The sequence below is a fragment of the Sarcophilus harrisii genome, chromosome 2 (genome assembly GCF_902635505.1).
Source record: "Sarcophilus harrisii chromosome 2, mSarHar1.11, whole genome shotgun sequence".
In the NCBI taxonomy this organism is placed as follows: domain Eukaryota; kingdom Metazoa; phylum Chordata; class Mammalia; order Dasyuromorphia; family Dasyuridae; genus Sarcophilus; species Sarcophilus harrisii.
In genome coordinates this window covers 333,983,524-334,002,612 of record NC_045427.1, presented here as the reverse complement: position 1 = coordinate 334,002,612, position 19,089 = coordinate 333,983,524, and the positions used below count along the sequence as shown (strand labels likewise).

At 33.4% G+C, this 19,089-nt stretch overlaps 3 gene segments (V, D, J or C); all 3 read left to right on the top strand.

Annotated features, from left to right (window-relative positions):
• The window catches only part of LOC100935589, a 23,789-nt gene extending 22,806 nt beyond the window's left edge, over positions 1-983 (top strand). Inside the window, 1 exon segment of the C gene segment in view lies at positions 272-983. Within this exon segment, the coding sequence occupies positions 272-355 (84 nt within the window).
• Positions 1-19,089, top strand: part of LOC100935582 — a 173,512-nt gene that overhangs the window by 102,837 nt on the left and 51,586 nt on the right.
• Positions 1-19,089, top strand: part of LOC100935587 — a gene marked incomplete at its 5' end in the record, with an annotated part of 147,552 nt that overhangs the window by 102,995 nt on the left and 25,468 nt on the right.

Here is a 19,089-nt window from a genome sequence, read left to right as displayed (position 1 = left end):
AACATACAAGGTAAGTTCTGGGCTGTCAGATCATAGAGTCTAAACCACATTCCATTGGTCAACTCTCTCCTGACCCCAAGACTAAGGACTTGATTCAAGTCTGAGGAAAGGAAAAGATTCTTTTTTATCTTTCCTCAGTCCTTCCCACTTATTCCCTCTACTGTCCTGAGTCTTATGGAAGAGGCATGATTGAAAAAAGAGAAGAATAGTGGCTAGGCAGTCCTGTCTAAAAACTCTGACTTCATTCCATCCTTTTTGTATTATTCTGCAGGTAAAGTGGATCTTTTCCTCTGTGATGGAGTTAAAGCAGCCAATGATCCCTGATTATAGGAACATGATGAGTCAAGGGGCCTAAAAGACCATCCTCTACTCCTCCTTGGAGCTTACTTCCAGAGATAAATGAAGTGAGAGCACTCACCATGATCTCCTCAAAATAACAGAAGTATCTCCATATTTCAAATCCCCAGCTGCTCCCTGAACACAAACATTCATAAAGATTCTCAAAAAGATTTCCCCCTTCCCCAAGTCTAGCTCAGGAAAATGGAAGCTGCATCTAACAAAGGCATCATTCTCCCATGGGCCTGTAATATTCTCTCTAAAATGTAATATTCTCTTGTTGGGGTTTTCTTGGGGTTTCTGGAGGCAGCCTTCGTTTCAGTTCAGTAATCATCACAAGTGCAGCTAGGGATTAAAGTCCAAATCTTTTATTCTCTCTTTCCAAGTCTTGTCTCCTTCACTTGGGGCTTGGCTAGATTTTTTAGAGAACTTCCAGATCTTGGTTTCAGTGGAGAAGTGAAGGAGGAGAGCCTGACACCACTTCTCTTGTCTTCCCTCGTTCTGATTCTGGCTAAGCTTGTCCGAGCTTATATGCTCTCTTATCAAAGGTGTGAATCTTGTAGAACTATACTAAGTACTAAGTACATGTACTGAACTAGAGGACTGTTAAGCAATGTACTAAATAACCATTGCCTCTATCAATTCCACTGACTTAGCACTTTGTTTCAAGTTCTGGCCCATAACATGGGCCCATGAGGGAGAATTTTTTCTGCAGAATAGGGATACAAAGAAAAAGAGAACAGAAGCTACAGGCTTACAGTGAAGGCAGAGGAAGAGCCAGCATCATTGCTGTACAAGATAAAATTGATAGATGTACTGATATTAATATCAATTAAACAAAGTTTCTTCTTTGATATTTCTTTTACATAATGGAGGTAATTCACAGTTGTCCAGGCCTATGTCCACACTCTGTCACTGCCCTGGCTCAGTCAGACTAGTCTGTAGTGCCATGCTCCTTCCTTTATTGTTATGAGAAATGACTACATCTGTGCTTTTATTGCTCCATAAATAGTTGTGAGATAGTAACATTGTAAAAATTATCTTTGTTGCTAATGTGTAAATTATTTATATCTGCATGAGATGGGAGTTGTGAGAGTGGTCAGAAGATGAATCTGGGATATGTGTGACATGTCTTTTCAGTACTGAAAATGGGTCCCAAATTATTGCTCCTTAGAATTTAATGGGAGATAAGTGGATGCCAAAAAGTAAAGGAAGTTAGACTAGGATGATAGCATAGACTGGCCACAAATTACCCTTCACAGAGATACTTTGGTTGACTGATCATCAGTCAATGTCAAAGCTAGAAATAAAAAGGGAAGGAACCCCTTGTAAATTATAACAGTCTCTAGTACTAAATAAGTTAGCAAAATCTCAGGATAAAATTTTTTTACTCTTTTACTCCTAAATTCTACTCTCTTTAAGTAGTGATTCTTAGTTAATAATTAGTAAATATATATATATATATATATATATATATATATATATATTTTCCCTAAAATAATTTGACTTTGATTTGGGGCCAATTAAAGAAGTTTTTTTTCTCTGTAAGTAAAACAGAATATTTGCATGTAATTGGTGCTTAATAAATGTTGATTGAATTTATTAATAAATCTGAGCATTCCAAGATACAAGAAAATGCTGATGGCTGCAACAAGAAATAATTATTAGAAATACCACCAATCAACCAGCCAGTTTGATATTTTAGAAAAGGATTTGTTAGAGATAGGGCCAGAATTGAAAATAAACTTTCTTTAACATTTGATCAATGAGGCAATGAAACTTATATATTCAGAAATTAAGTAGAATGCCACCCAAAACAGCCCAAAAGGCTGGAGCAGAATCTATTATGCTTCAGGTGAAGTAAAAAAAAAAAAAAAAAAGCAAGGGTACCCATGGTGATCTCAGATCAACCAAAAGCAAAAATTGATATAATTAAAAGAAATAATGAAGGAAACTATATCTTGCTAAAGGGTAGCATAGATAATGAGGCAAGATCAATAGTAAATATATATGCACCAAGTGGTATAGCATGGAAATTCCTAAAAGAGAAGTTAAGAGAGCTGCAAGAAGAAATAGACACCAAAACGATAATAGAGATCTCAACCTTGCTCTCTCAGAACTAGATAAATCAAACCACAAAATTAATAAGAAAGAAGTTAAAGAAGTAAATAGAATACTAGAAAAACTAGATATGATAGATCTTTGGAGAAAATTGAATGGAGACAGAAAGGAGAATACTTTCTTCTTGGAAATTCATGGAATCTATACAAAAATTGAGCATATATTAGGACATAAAGATCTCAAGATCAAATACAGAAAGGCAGAAACACTAAATGCATTTTTTTTCAGATCACAATGCAATGGAAATTACATTCAATAAAAGGCCAGGGGAAAGTAGACCAAAAAGTAATTGAAAACTAAATAATTTCATCCTAAAGAATGAATTAGGTAAAACAATAAATCATAAACAAAATCAATAATTTCATCCAACAGAATGATAATAATGAGACAACATACCAAAATTTGTGGAATGTAGCCAAAATAGTAATAAGGAGAAATTTTATATCTCTAGATGTTTACTTGTATAAAATAGAAAAAAAGAAGATAAATGAATTGGGCTTGCAACTAAAAAAAAAAAGTAGAAAAAGAATAAATTTAAAACCCCCAATCAAATACCAAATTTGAAATCCTAAAAGTAAAAGGAGAGATTAATAAAATTGAAAGTAAAAAAAAAACTATTGAATTAATAAATAAAATTAAAAATTGGTTTTATGAAAAAACCAACAAAATACATAAACCTTTAGTTAATTTGATTAGAAAAAGGAAAGAAAAAAAATCAAAATGTTAGACTCAAAAATGAAAAGGGAGAACTTTCCACTAATGAAGAGGAAATCATAACAATAATTAGGAGTTATTTTGCCCAACTTTATGCCAATAAATTTGATAACCTAAATGAAATGGAGGAATACCTACAAAAATATAGGTTGCCCAGATTAATAAAAGAGGAAATAAATTATTTAAATAATCCCAGTTTAGAAAAAGAAATAAAACAAGCTATTAATCAACTCCCTAAAAAAAAATCCCCAGGAGCAGATGGATTAACATGTAAATTCTACCAAAGATTTAAAGAACAATACTCCAATATAACTCCAATACTATATAAACTATTTGAAAAAATAGAGAATGAAGGACTCCTACCAAATTCCTTTTATGACTCAGATATTGTATTGATACCTAAATCAGGTAGGACGAAAACAGAAAAAAGAAAATTATAGACCAATCTCCCTAATAAATATTGATGCAAAAATCTTAAACAAAATATTAGCAAAGAGATTACAGAAAATGATCTCCAGGATAATACACCATGACCAAGTAGTATTTATACCAGGAATGCAGAAGTGGTTAAATATTAGGAAAACTATTAGCATAATTGACTATATCAATAACCAAATTAACAAAACCATATGATTATCTCAATAGATGCAGAAAAAGCATTTGATAAAATCCAACATCCATTCCTATCAAAAACATTAAAGAGTATAGGAATAAATGGACTTTTCCTTAAAATAGTCAGTAGCATCTATTTAAAACCATCAGCAAGCATCATAAGTAATAGTGATAAACTGGAACAATTTCCATTGAGATAAGGGGTGAAACAAAGCGGCCCACTAATATTGTATTATAAATGCTAACTTTGGCTATAAGAAAAGAAAAAGAGATTAAAGGAATTAGAATAGGTAATGAAGAAACCAAATTATCACTCTTTGCAGATGATATGATGGTATACTTAGAGAATGCTAAAGAATCAACTAAAAAACTACTAGATACAATTCACAACTTTAGCAAAGTTGCAGGATACAAAATAAATCCACATAAATCATCAGTATTTGTATACATCACTAACAAAATCTAATAGCAAGAGATACAAAGAGAAATTCCAATTAAAATAACTGTTGATAAAATAAAATATTTGGGAATCTATTTGCCAGGAAAAGTTAGGAACTATATAAACAAAACTACAAAACACTTCCCATACAAATAAAGTCAGATCTAAACAATTGGAAAAATATCAAGTGCTCTTGGATAGGTCAAGCAAATATAATACAGATGGCAATACTACCTAAATGAATCTATTTATTTAATGCTATGCCAATCAATATTTATTTAGTGCTCCCAAGAAACTATTTTACTGACCTAGAAAAATAACAAAAATTCATCTGGAAGAACAAAAAGTCAGGAATTTCAATGGAATTAATGAAACAAATCAAATGAAGGTGGCCTGGCTGTACTAGATCTAAAACAATATTATAAAACAATGGTCATCAAAACCATTTGGTACTGGCTAAGAAATAGACTAGTTGATCAATGGAATAGGTTAGTTTCACAGGACAAAAAAGTTAATGACTATAGTAATCTAGTGTTTGACAAACCCAAAGACCCCTATCTTTTGGATAAGAATCCATTATTTGACAAAAACTGCTAGGAAAATTGGAAACTAGTATGGTAGAAACTAGGCATTGACCCACATATAACACCATATACCCAGATAAAGTTGAAAAGGTTCATGAGCCAGATACAAAGAATGATATTTTAAACAAATTAGAAGAACATAGGATAGTTTGCCTTTCAGATCTGTGGAAGAAGAAAGAACTTGTGAACAGAGAAGAACTGGAGATCATTATTGATCACAAAATAGATAATTTTGGTTATATTAAGTTAAAAAGGGTTTGTACAAACACAACTAATGCAGACAAGATAAAAGGAAGCAATAAACTGGAAAAACATTTTTACATTCAAATGTTCTGATAAAGATCTCAATTCTAAAATATATGGAGAATTGACTCAAATTTACAAGAATTCAAGCCATTCCCCAATTGATAAATGGTCAAAGGATATGAACAGACAATTTTCAGATGAAGAAATTGAAACTATTTCTAGTCATATGAAAAGAGCTATAAATCACTATTGATCAGAGAAATGCAAATTAAGACAACTCTGAGATACCACTATACACCTCTCAGATTGGCCAAGATGACAGGAAAAGATAATGATGAATATTAGAGGGAATGTGGGAAAACTGGGACCCTGATACATTGTTGGTAGAACTATGAAAGGATCCAACCATTCTGGAGAAAAATTTGGAACTATGCTCAAAAAGTTATTAAACTGTGCATACCCTTTGACCAGCAGTGTTTCTATTGGGCTTATATCCCAAAGAGATCTCAAAGAAGGGAAAGAGACCCACATGTGCAAAAATGTTTGTGGCAGCCCTTTTTGTAGTGGCAAGAAACTGGAAACTAAATAGATGGCCATCAATTGGAGAATGGCTGAACAAATTATGGTATATAAATGTTATGGAATACTTTTGTTCTGTAAAAAGCGACCAGCAAGATGATTTCAGAAAGGCCTGGAGAGACTTACATGAACTGATGCTAAGTGAAATGAGCAGAACTAGGAGATCATTATACACAGCAACATCAAGAATATATGATGATCAATTCTAAGGGATGTAGCTCTCTTCAACATGAGATAATTCAAACCAGTTCCAATTGTTCAGCGATGAAGAGAGCCATCTACATCCAGAGAGAGAACTGTGGGAACTGAGTGTGGACCCCAACATAGCATTCTCATTCTTTCTGTTATTGTTTGCTTGCATTTTGTGTTCCTTCCCAATTTTTTTCTTCCTTCTTGATCTGATTTTTCTTGTGCAGGGAGATAATTGTATAAATATGTATAAATATATTGGATTCCACATATATTTTAACATATTTAACATGTATTAGACTACCTCCCATCTAGGGAAGGGGTAGGAGGAAGGAGGGGATAATTTGGAACAGAAGGCTTTGCAGGAATCAATGTTGAAAAATTGCCCGTGCATATGTTTTGTAAATAAAAAAGTTTTAATAAAAGAAAGCAAAAAAAATAAAAATGGAAATGAAGAGAGATGGAAAGGAAAAAAACGAAATTAAAGTCATTTCTAGTCAAATGAAAAAATGTTCTAAATCACTATTAGAGAAACACAAATTAAGACAGTTCTGAGGTACCACTACACATCTCTCAGGCTAAGATGACAGAAAAAGATGAATACTGGAGAGAATGTGGGAAAACTGAGACACTAATACATTGTTGGTGGGGTTGTGAACTGATCCAACGATTCTGGAGAGCAATTTGGAATTATACTCAAAGAACTATCAAACTGTTCATATCTTTTGATCCAGCAGTGTCTTACCGGATCTATATGCCAAAGAGATCATAAAAAAGGGAAAAAGACCCACCTGTGCAAAAATGTTTGTAGCAGCCCTTTTTTGTAGCAACAAGGAACTAAAAACTGACTGAATGCCCATTATTTGGGGCATGGCTTAATAAGTTGTGGCAAATAAATGTTATGGAATATTATTTTTCTATAAGAAATGATCAACAGGATAATTTCATAAAGGCCTGGAGAGATTTGCATGAACTGATGCTAAGTGAAATGAGCAGAACCAGGAGATCATTGTACACAGCAACAAGATTATAAGATGATCAGTTGTGATAGACTTGGCTCTTTTCAACTATGAAGTGATAAAGGCCAATTCCCATAGACTTATGATGGAGAAAGCCATTTGCATCCAGAAACAGGGGTGTGGGGACTGAATGTGGATAACAACATAATATTTTCACCTTTTTTTTGTTTGCTTGCTTTTTGTTTTCTTTCTCATTTTTTTCCTTTTAGATCTGATTTGATCCTGATTGATCCACATGATAAATGTGAAAATATGTATATAAGAATTATACATGTTTAACATATATTCTATTGCTTGCTGTCTAGGGGAGGGCAGGATGGGAAGAGAGGGAGAAAATTTTCATACACAAGATTGTGCAAGGGTGAATGCTGAAAATTATCTTTGCATATATTTTTGATAATAAAAAGCTATTATTTTAAAAATAAAAGGAAGGTTAAACCACAGATACATTAAGATTATTGGCTTAAAAAATTTAAGTTGAGATAAAAAGAGAAGTAGAATGAGGTAATAAAGTGTTAAAACTGGAATAAGGAAGAGTTAGGTTTAAATTCCAACAGAGAGAGAGAGAGAGAGATACAGACAGAGACAGACAGAGAGTAATGTTGATAAAACATTACAAGACATATAGAAAAGAAAAGAACTCCTTAAAAAGCAGAATTGGCCAAATGGAAAAAGGTACAAAAGCTCACTGAAGAAAATAATTCCTTAAAAATTTTAGAATTGGGCAAAGGAAAACTAATGAGCCAATGAGACATTGCAAAACAATTTTAAAAAATCAAAGGAATGGAAAAAATAGAAGAACATGTGAAATATATCATGGGGCAGAAATGACTTAGAAAATAAATGGAAAAGAGATAATTTAATAATTATTGGATTACCTGAAAGCCATGATCAAAAAAAAACAAAAAAGCTAGACATCATCTTTCAAGAAATTGTCAAAGAAAACTGCCTTTATCTTTTAGATCAAGCAGATAAAATATAAATTGAAAAAATTCACCAATCATTTCCTGAAAGAGATCTCAAAATAAAAACTATCAGGAATATGATGACCAAATTACAAAGCTACTAGCTCAAGGGAAAAAATGATGTAAGCTGCCAGACATAAACAATTCAAATAATGTGCAACTATAGTCAGAATCACACAAGATTAAGAGGTTCCTATGTTAAGAAAACAGAGAGCTTAGATTATGATATCCAGGAAATCAAATATAGGATTATATCCAAAAATCACTTACCCAACAAACCAAGAATAACGCTTCTGAGGGGAAATGGATATTTAATGAAATAGAATATTTTCAAACATTCTTGCTGAAAAGATAACAATAGAAAATGTGACATTCGAGCACAAGACTCAAGAGAAAAATTAAAAACATAAAAAAGTAATAGTAAAGAGTCTCAATAAAGTTAAACTATGTACACTCCTATATGGGAAAATGATACATGTTACTTTATTCTTTTTAGGCAGTGAATGCAAATTTACATAAAGGGCATGGATGTGATTATTTATTATATTATATGTATATATATTATGTAAATATTCATTATTTTGGAATAATTTCTCCAAAAATTGGAGGGATAAGAAAGAAGTATATGTTGAGAAAAATGGGAAGGAAAAAGTGGAATGGAGAAATTTTTCTCACATAAAAGAGGTGGGCAAGAAAAATCATTTACAGTAGAGGGGGAAATGGATTTGGGAGGAAGGATAGGTTAATGGGAAATGTTTACCTCACTCTCATCAGAATTGGTTCAAAAGGGAAAGAACACACAGAGAGAGAGAGAGAGAGAGAGAGAGAGAGAGAGAGAGTTCAGAAATGTGACTTTGAAGATAGAAGAGAGAAATGATAGAAGGAGAGGGACTGATAAAAATGAGAGGACAAATTAAGAGAGGTAATGGTTAGAAGCAATGTAGACTTTCAAGGAGAAACAGGATAAAAAGATAAGAAAAAAAAGAAAATGGGATAGAGGGAAATGCATAGTGAGTAACCATAATTGTGAATGTAAGTGGGATGAACTTAGCTATAAAACAGAAGCAGATAGCAGAATAAATCAGAAACCAAAAGCAAACATTATGTTATTTACAAGAAACACCCTTGAAAAAGACACACACAAAGTAAAAATGAAGGGCTGGAGTAGAAGCTAATGTGTTTCAGCTAAATTTATTTTTTAAAAGGTTGGGGATAGGATACAAGACATGGAGTCAAAGGCTTATCTTCTGAAATTCTAATCTGACATCAGATGTGTGTCCCTTAGCAAGTCAATCAATCCCATTTGTCTCAGTTTTCTCATCTGGGAAAGGAGCTAGAGAAGGAAATGTTGAACCTTCCAGTATCTTTGCCAGGAAAATCCCAAATGGGGTCACAAAGGGTCAGACACAACTGAAAATGACTGAATAACAACAACAAAAAATTAAAAAAAGAAAAGAAAAGAAAAAAAGAAAGGGTAGCAATTAGGATTCAGACAAAGCAAAAATCTAATTAAAAAATAATTGGGGAAACTATATATTACTAAAAGATAACATAGAAAGGAAGTAATTTAAAAATATAACAAGTTTTGCTGACAAAAGGCCTCATTTCTCATGGAAATGAGTCAAATTTAAAAAAAAAAAAAAAAGAGCCATTGCCAATTAATAAATTGTCAAAGGACATAAACAGGCAGTTTTCAGAAGAAATAAAAGCTATAGCCATTTTTTAAATGTTTTATTGATTAGAGAAAGGCACATCAAAGCAACTCAATAGGATCATTTTACACCTATCAGACATGACAAATGCTAAAGAGAATGAGGGGAAAATAAGGACACAGATAAATTGTTGGTGACACAGTGAATTGGTTCAACCATTTGGAAGAACATTTTGGAACTAGACCAAACAATTATACAATTGTAGATACCCTTTAATCCTGCAATATCACTATCAGGTCTGTATCCCAAAGAGACCATAGAAAAAAGAAAAGGACATAAATGTACAAAAATATTTTGTAGCAAAGAATTGGAAATCAAGGGAATTATTTATCAATCAAAGAATGGCTGAATACGTATATAATTGTGATGGAGTACTATGTGCTGTGAAAAATAATGAGGTGGGGCTGGCTTTAGAAAAACATGACAAAACTTGTGTGAATTAGTGCAAAGTGAAATTAGAAGAACTGCGAAATCATTATATACAGAAGTAGCAATGTTGCTAATGATGATCAATTGTGAAAGACTTTGCTATTTTGATCAATTCAATGATCCAAAACAACTTCAAAGATGAATGATGAAAAAATGGCACCCACCTCCAAAGAGAAAGCTGATTAGCAGATTAATAATGGTACAATAATGTTCTCATTTTATTTTTCTTGAAACTGATGAAGGAAGGAAGGAAGGAAGAAAGGAAGGAAGGAAGGAAGGAAGGAAGGAAGGAAGGAAGGAAGGAAGGAAGGAAGGAAGGAAGAAAAGAAGGAAGAAAGGAAAGAAGGAAGAGAGGGAGGGAGGGAAGAAAGAATGGAGAGAGGAAGGGAGGGAGGAAGGGTAGAAAGGAGAGAGGGAAGGAGGAAGGAAGGAAAGAAGGAATGGATGAAGTGAGAGAAAGAGAGAGAGAGGGAGGGAGGGAAGGAAAAAGGAAGGGAGGGAAAGAGGGAGGAAAAGAAAGAGGGTGTTGGGAGGGAAGGAGGGAGGGTAAGAGGAATGGAAGGAGGAAGAAAAAGAGAAGAAAGAAAGAAAAAATAAGGAAGAATCAAAAAAGAATCTTGACCACAAAAAACTACTATGGTGATAGGGAAGAGCCAAATACCAACTCAGAAGAGGACAAAATGTCTAAATGCAAAACCTCAAAGAAGGATAAAAATTGATCTCAAGCCCAAAGAGTCTTCTTGGAACAACTTAAAAAAAAAAGATTTTTAGAGTCAAATAAGAGAGTTAGAAGAAAAATTGAAGAAAGAAATGAAAGGTATGCAAGAGAGAATCAACATCTTGGAAAAGGAAAGGAAAACTGACTGAAGAAAATAATGCCTTTATAGAATTAGCCAAATGAAAATGGGGATACAAAAGCTAACTGAACAAAATCATATACTAAAAACTAGAACTGTGTGATGACCGTGTATTTTAAAATCAGCAGGACTCAGAAATTCAGGTCAAGGGAAAATCTTCAATCTTTATTCTCAGTAAAGGTGAAGAAGGATCGGAGGTAAAAGGGAATTAGAGGTAAAGGGAGATTAGCAATGTCAGCAGCTACGTCAAGAAGCCAGCCAGACCAGAAGCCACCAGAGCAGAACCCAGCCAGCAGTCTCTCTCCATCTCTCTTCCCGTCCCTCTGCCTCCATCCACCAAAATCGTCATTTCCTATACAACACATCAGGACTTGCACAGAGAATGAGCGGGGTCCATTCTTTCTCGAAGCATATATATTAATAGAGTATAGTCCAATTACTATTTAGCCTCATGTGCTTAGGAGCTCAGTGCATCAACTCAAGCCTCAGCCCATTACAGAACTGGACAAATGGAAGCTAATGACTCCATGAGACATCAAGAATCAGTCAAACAAAAAAAAAAAAAAGAAATGTAAAAAAATTATAAAGATTTATACACATTTTGATATTTTGATGAACCTGTGATCTCATCAATGAACATTCACCAATGTATGTTGCAACTTATCCATGCCTGCCAAGTATTTTCATTATCACAGTTAACAAAATAGGTGGACTCAAATGAAGTGCCCTAAAATTATAGAAAAACATGTCATATAGTACAAAACCAAGAAATCTCTGTTGGAAGGGAATTCTAATCCAAACTATACCTAACCAAGAATCCTTTCTATAATACAGCCAGTCAATCATCATACAAAATTTGCTTAAGTATATCTAGTGAGGTGTTTGATCTATTATTTTCCAAGACATCCATGTTTTTCTTTACACCAATTATATATTTACCCTATTACTCTAAATTTAATGTCAGGAAGCACTGGGTTAATAGCTCATTTCAGATATTTACTAGCTAGCTGTCTGATTTTAGATAAATCAATTAAAACACCTGGGCCTTGGTTTCCTCTTATGTAAAATTAGGGGCTCATTCTTCATGATATCTATGATTTCTTCTGCCTCTAAATCTATCATCCTATGTGACAGCCCAATACTTTGCTGTTCTTCAGTTGTTTCAGTCATATCTGACACTTCATGATCCCATTTGTAATTTTTTTGTTTTTTGTTTGTTTGTTTTGATATTAGGTGTCTGGACCTGCTCATTAGAGAATTTTGGTACCAGCCCAAATCCTGATCATAGCTAAGAAATGAAGAGGTGGAACTCATGAAGATGGTCAAACAGGAGTCCATTTATTCAAAATTCTCTCAGATTTATATACCCTAATATACTTACATAACTATAGTACACTGTGCATGCACTAATTATAGTATACCACCCATATGGGACCACATAAACAACTTGCTATTGTGTGCAGATATTTCCTTGCCACTTTAGTACAACTCTGCTTTAATTACAACACAGATTGTTATGCCCCCTGACTTCTCAGAAAGGCCAAGACACCCCTGGAGGCATGGGGAGCCAAACCAGAAATGTCAGCAGGTCTCCTTTCACTGGATTAAAGTGTCTTATACCTCACCCAGGATTCCCCACTATCTGTGATCCTCTACAATTGGAACGGAGAAGAGGAAAATGAGACAGAGGCTTGTTCAGACAAACACTTGGTAAGTGCCTGAGGCCAAATTTGAACTCAGGAAGATATCTTTCTGACTCCAGTCCCAGCACTCTATTGCATCACCTTGCTACCCTTCTTACTATGTGTTAGGTAATACAAAAACAGAATCTACAAAAAATAGTCCCTCCTTTTAAAGAACTTACATTCTACTTGGGGAGATGGGAGAAAGATAATACAACAGAAACTAAGGGACAGCTCTCAAGTTCTCTCTTCTCCTGACAAAATATCATCCCATTCTTTCAAATCATTGTCAGATGGAATGAATTCATAACAACAAAATAAATTCAAGGCTTTTCACTATCCTGATAACCTCTGGATAGCCAACTTAGTATATTCTTCCTCAAATGCAGCAATCAAAATTGAATACATCGCTCTATGTTGTGCTGACCATAGTAGGTTACAGAAGAATTATCAACTGTTTAGTCTTCAATACATATAGCATATAGCAAATAAACCCATTTATCCAAACAGTTAGCAAACATAAATCAAAGGAAGTATGCATATGAGACAATACACAAAAGAGAATGAACTCTCCCATATGAGTGACAACTAAGCTAAACAAAGGGATAGTCTTAGGTATCACCCAAGAAGAAATTCCCTGAGATCTATGACTAGTAAGTTGGAGAAAGAGCCTTCACATGTCAGTTTCTTGCCTGAGTCTTTCTCTCTTTTCAGCCACTTGAAAAGTTTTGAGTGGCATGACTTCTCTCACAAACCTGGAAGCCAGAAAATCAGAATCTTTCTTCCCTCTATCTCCCATCAAATTTTCCTGCATGTAGACATGGAACATTAAGCACATATTTGGACATATCATAAGTTCAGTTCTAAATGACTACAATAAAGTAAATATCACAATAAAGTGAGTCACATGAATTTTTTGGTTTCTCAGTATTTGTACTATTAAGTATGCAATAACATTATGTCTAAAAACAATGTAAAAATATTTCTTCTAAAAAATGCTAAAAGTCATCTTTGATGAATCATAACATCTTTTTGCTAGTAGAGAGTTTTGCCTTAATATTGATATCTGCTAAATGATTACGGTGGTGGTTGCTAAAGGTTGAGATGGCAGTAGCAATTTCTTAAAATAAGACAACAATGAAATTGACCAAATCAAATGACTCTTCCTTTCACTTGAACCCTTAGAAACCATTGTAGGGTTGTTCAAATGTCTAATTTCAATATTATTGTGTCTCAGTCAATAGAGAGGTCTGAGGAGAAACAAAGATAGGAAATTCACTGGTCAGTGGATAAATCAGAATATATAGAACAGTTATCAATTAAGTTCATCATCTTATTTTGTTGACTTTAATAGTATTTTATTTTTCCAAATACTTGCAAAGATAGTTTTCAGCATTCACCTTTACAAAATCTCGTGTTCCAAATTTTTTACCTTCTCCTCCCCTATACCTCTCTCCAAGATAGCAAGCAATCTGACATAAGTTAAACATGTATGATTCTTCTAAATATATTTCCATAATTATCATGTTGTAAAAAAAAAAAGATGAAAAATACTATAGTTTGACTCACCTTCAGTCTCCATAATTCTCTCTCTGGATGTGAATGGCACTTTCCATCACAAGTCTATTGGAATTGCCTTGAATTCATTGTTGAAAACAATGTCCATCACAATTGATCATCACATACTTATTACTTGTTACTGCATACAATTTTGATTCTATTCACTTCACTTAACATCTTTCATGTAAATCTTTCAGGCTTTTCTGGCATCCTGCTCGTTATCTCTTACAGAACAATAATATTCCATTACATTCATATGCCATAACTTATTCAGCCATTCCCCAACTGAGGGGCATCCACTCAATTTCCAGTTCCTTGCCACTACCAAAAGGGCTGCCACAAACATTTTTTCACAGAAAAGAACCCTCTTTTCTATTTTTTTATGCTCTTTATACAGTAAAGACTGCTAGATCAAAGGATATGATATTTATAGCCCTTTTGCCATAGTTCCAAATTACCCTCCAGAATGGTTGGATCATTTCACAACTCCACAATAATGCATTATTATACCAGTTTTCCTACATCTCCTCCAACATGCATCACTATCTTATCCTGTCATCTTAGCCAATCTGAGAAGTGTAAAATTTTTCTTCAGAATTGTCTTAATTTGCGTTTCTCTAATCAAGTGATTTAAAGCATTTTTTAATATGACTAGAGATGGTTTTAATTTCTTTGTCTGAAAATTGTCTGTTATATCCTTTGACCATTGGGATATTCTTTTGGGATTGGCAATTGGGATATTCTATAAACATAAAAAATATAAATAAAAATAAAATTCTTACAAATAAATTATAAATATAGAGAATTAATTTTGTATATTTTAGAAATTAGGCCTTTATTAGAAACATTGTATGTAAAAAAAAATCCCAGCTTTCTGCTTCCTTTCTAATCTTGGCTGCATTGGTTTTGTTTATGCAAAAACTTTTTAATGTGATCAAAATTATCCATTTTGCATTGCATAATGATCTCTAGTTTTGCTTTGGCCATAAATTTCTTCCTTGTTCACAGATCTGAGAGGTAGACTATCCTTTGTTCCCTTAATTTGCTTATAATATCACCCTTTATGTCTAAATCATAAATCCGTTTCAACCTTATCTAGGTATAAATCAATGCCTAGTTTCTGCCATACTATTTTTCAGTTTTTCCAGCAATTTTGGTCAAATAGTGAGTTCTTATCCCAAAAGATGGAATCTTTGGGTTTATCAAATAATAGATTACTGTCACTGACTATTGTATCTTGTGAACCTCATCTATCCCACTGACTCACTACTCTATTTCTTAGCCAGTAGCAAATGGTTTTTATGATCGCAGCTTTTTAATATAGTTTTAGGTCTAGCTTAGAATCAGTTTATGTAAATCTTTCCAGACTTTCCTAAAATCAGTCTACTCAGCATTTCTTATAGAACAAGGCTAGGCTACCTTCCTTTGCATTTTTTTTCATTAATTACCTTGAAATTTTTGACTTTGTGTTCTTCCAAATGAATATTATTTTTTCTAGCTCTATAAAGTAATTGCTTGGCAGTTTGATTGGTATGGCACTGAATAAGCAAATTAATTTAGGTCAAATTGCCAATTTTTAAAAATTTTTTATTATACCTTTTTATTTATGAGATATATGCATGGGTAATTTTTCAACATTGACAATTGCAAAACCTTTTGTTCCAATTTTTCCCCTCCTTCCCTCCACCTCCTCCCCCAGATGGCAGGTTGACCAATATATGTTAAATATGTTAAAGTATAAGTTAAATACAATGTATATGTATACATGTTCATACAGTTATTTTGCTGTACAAAAAGAATCAGACTTTGAAATGGTGTACAATTAACCTGGGAAGGAAATCAAAAATGCAGGCGGACAAAAATAGAGGGATAGGGAATTCTATGTAGTGATTCATACTTATTTCCCAGAGTTCTTTCACTGGATGTAGCTGGTTCAATTCATTACTGCTCTATTAGAACTGATTTGGTTCATCTCATTGTTGAAGAGGGCCACGTCCATCAGAATTGATCATCATATAGTGTTGTTGTTGAAGTATATAATGATCTCCTGGTCCTGCTCTGTGGTGGGTTTTCCTGGAGGCAGCCTTAGTCTCAGTTGAAATAATTACTCCAAAATCATAGAGCTGGTAAAAATGCAAACGTTTATTTCTCCTTCCAAAATAGCCCGGTTAGTTGAGGCCTAACTCTCTGCTTGAGCTCTTGCAGCTTTGTCCTTGGCTTCTGCCTCTGCTTTCTTCAGTCTCCAGCCAGCTCCGACTCCTGGCTTCTCAATCTCCAACTGAGGCGAGTAGGCTTCTGTATCTCCCAGAGTGCTCTGTCTCCAACCCCAGTCAAAGTTTCCCAGATCTCCCTTGAGTTGCTCACTGGAACTGTATTTATGCTACTTCTCTGAAAGTGGGATTGTGGGATATGTCCCAGCATGCTCTCTGAAATCTCCCAAACATGTGAACTCCATTGAGTTCTTAGATACTTATGAGCTCTCTAAAGGTGTGAACACAAGCATTGTTTCCATCAGTTGTACTTAGTACCTAGTTCAAGTTCTGGCCCAAAATAACTCTTTCTAAGATTAAATCAACTCCAATGGCTTAACACTTTGTAAAGATTCCAACATTGCTCATTTCACTCAGCATCAGTTCATGAAAGTCTCTCCAGGCCTTTCTGAAATCATCCTGCTGGTCATGTTTTACAGAACAATAATATTCCATAACATTCATATACCATAATTTATTCAGCCATTCTCCAAATGATGGGCATCCACTCAGTTTCCAGTTTCTGGCCACTACAAAGAGGGCTGCCACAAACATTCTTGCACATACAGGTCCCTTTCCCTTCTTTAAGATCTCTTTGGGATATAAGCCCAGTAGTAACACTGCTGGCTCAAAGGGTATGCAGTTTGATAACTTTTTTAGCATAGTTCCAAATTGCTCTCTAGAATGGCTGGATCCATTCACAATTCCACCAACAATGTATCAGTGTTCCAGTTTTCCCACATCCCCTCCAACATTCCGCATTATCTTTCCCTGTCATTCTAGCCAATTTGACAAGTGTAGAGTGGTATCTCAGAATTATCTTAATTTGCATTTCTTTGATTAATAATGACTTGGAGCATCCTTTCATATGGCTAGAAATAATTTCAGTTTCTTCTTCTCAGAATTGTCTGTTTATATCCTTTGACCCAAACTGTCATTTTTATTATATTAGCTTAGCCTATCCATGAGCACATAATATTCTTCCAATTGTTTAGACATAACTTTTGTGTGAAAAGTGTTTTGCAATTATGTTCATATAATCCCCAGGTTAGTCTTGGCAAGCAGACTCCCAAATATTTCATATTACCAATGTTCTTTTAGATGGAATTTCTTTATCTTTTGTGGCTGGACTTTGTTGGTAACATAAAGAAATCCCAGTGATTTAAATGGGTTTATTTTATAGCCTGCAACTTTGCTAAAGTTGTTCATTGTTTCTAATAGTTTTTAGTTGATTCTCTAGGATTCTTTAAATAAATTATCATATCAAAGAGTAATAGTTTTGTTTCCTCATTACCTACTCTAATTCCTTCAATTTTTTTCTTCTCTTATTTCCAAAGTTAACATTTCTAGTACAATATTGAATAGTAATAGTGATAATAGAAAATCTTGTTTCACTTCAATATTATTGGGAATGCTTCTAGCTTATCCCCATTGAATATAATGCTTACTGATGTTTTAGATAGCTATTACTTATCATTTAACATACTAATCACTTAACATATCCCAAATTCATCATCTTATACAAATGGATGATGCCCCAAAATAATTATAATAGTAACATCAAAGATCACTGATCACAGATCACCATAATAAAAATATAATGAAAACTTTGAAATATTAAAAGAATTACCAAAATATGATAGAGATATGAAGTACAACCTGTTTGAAAATAGTGACAATACATTTGCTCAATAAAGGCTGACAAATCTTCAATTTGTTATTTTTTTAAAGTAATATTTGTGAAGCACAATAAAATAAGGTATGCCTATGATCAATTCTTGAAGAGAGTTCCATACAATTGGCCCTGGAAGCATGGATTACTCATGTTTTTCTAATTTGTTTATGTGAATTGTTATATCTAAGTCATGTATTTTTGGAATTTTTATTGGTGTAACATGTAGATTTAAATGTATTTTCTTTCATACAGCCTTCCAATCTTCCCAGTTTTTATCCAAAATTGAGTTTTTATTCCTTTAAACCACATTTAGACAGACCTATGTGGACATACATTACCTGTACAGATAATATATCTTTATATGCAGATCGCACTCTTTAAGACATGGAAAAAATTAGTTCTCAAATTTATGGATAGCAGAAAAGTTTTTTATTAAAGAAGGAATAAAGAAAATAAGAAATATGAATTATAATATATTTTCTAGTTTAGAATTGAATTGGTATAAAATTAAATAAGTAAATTAATTTAAGTAGTACTATATTTTCTTTTTTTATTTAATTCTTTTCATGAATCAATACTTTTCAAATTATTTATGCGTGCCTGTAAATTATGATTTGTAGTGATTTGTAGAAACTTATATAGTTCTTGTGTGTATCTTGGTAAGTAACTATTTTCTGGAGTAATGTTATTTTAACATATTTTTAATTAATTTTTTCAAATAAAAGACCCACTTTCTCTCCTTCCCACCTCCCTACATTCTCCTTCCCCCAATGAGAAAGCAAGAAAAAACAAAGTCCTATTACAAACATATAAGTATGTTTGGTTATGGCCAAAAAAATAACGTCTCAATCTACACTCTGAATCTATTACTTCTCTATCAGGAGCCAAGTAGTCCTTTTTCATCCCTAAGTACATTGGAATTATGGTTGCTCAATGTAATGAATAGAATTATTTGTCTTTACAATATTGTTAACATTATACAACTTGTTCTCCTGGTTCTGCTCACTTAACTTTGTAACTCTTCATGTAAATTTTTTTCAGGTTTCTCTGACTTGTCCCCTTCTACATTTCTTTTGCACAAGAATATTTGGTCACATTCATATACCATAACTTATTTAACC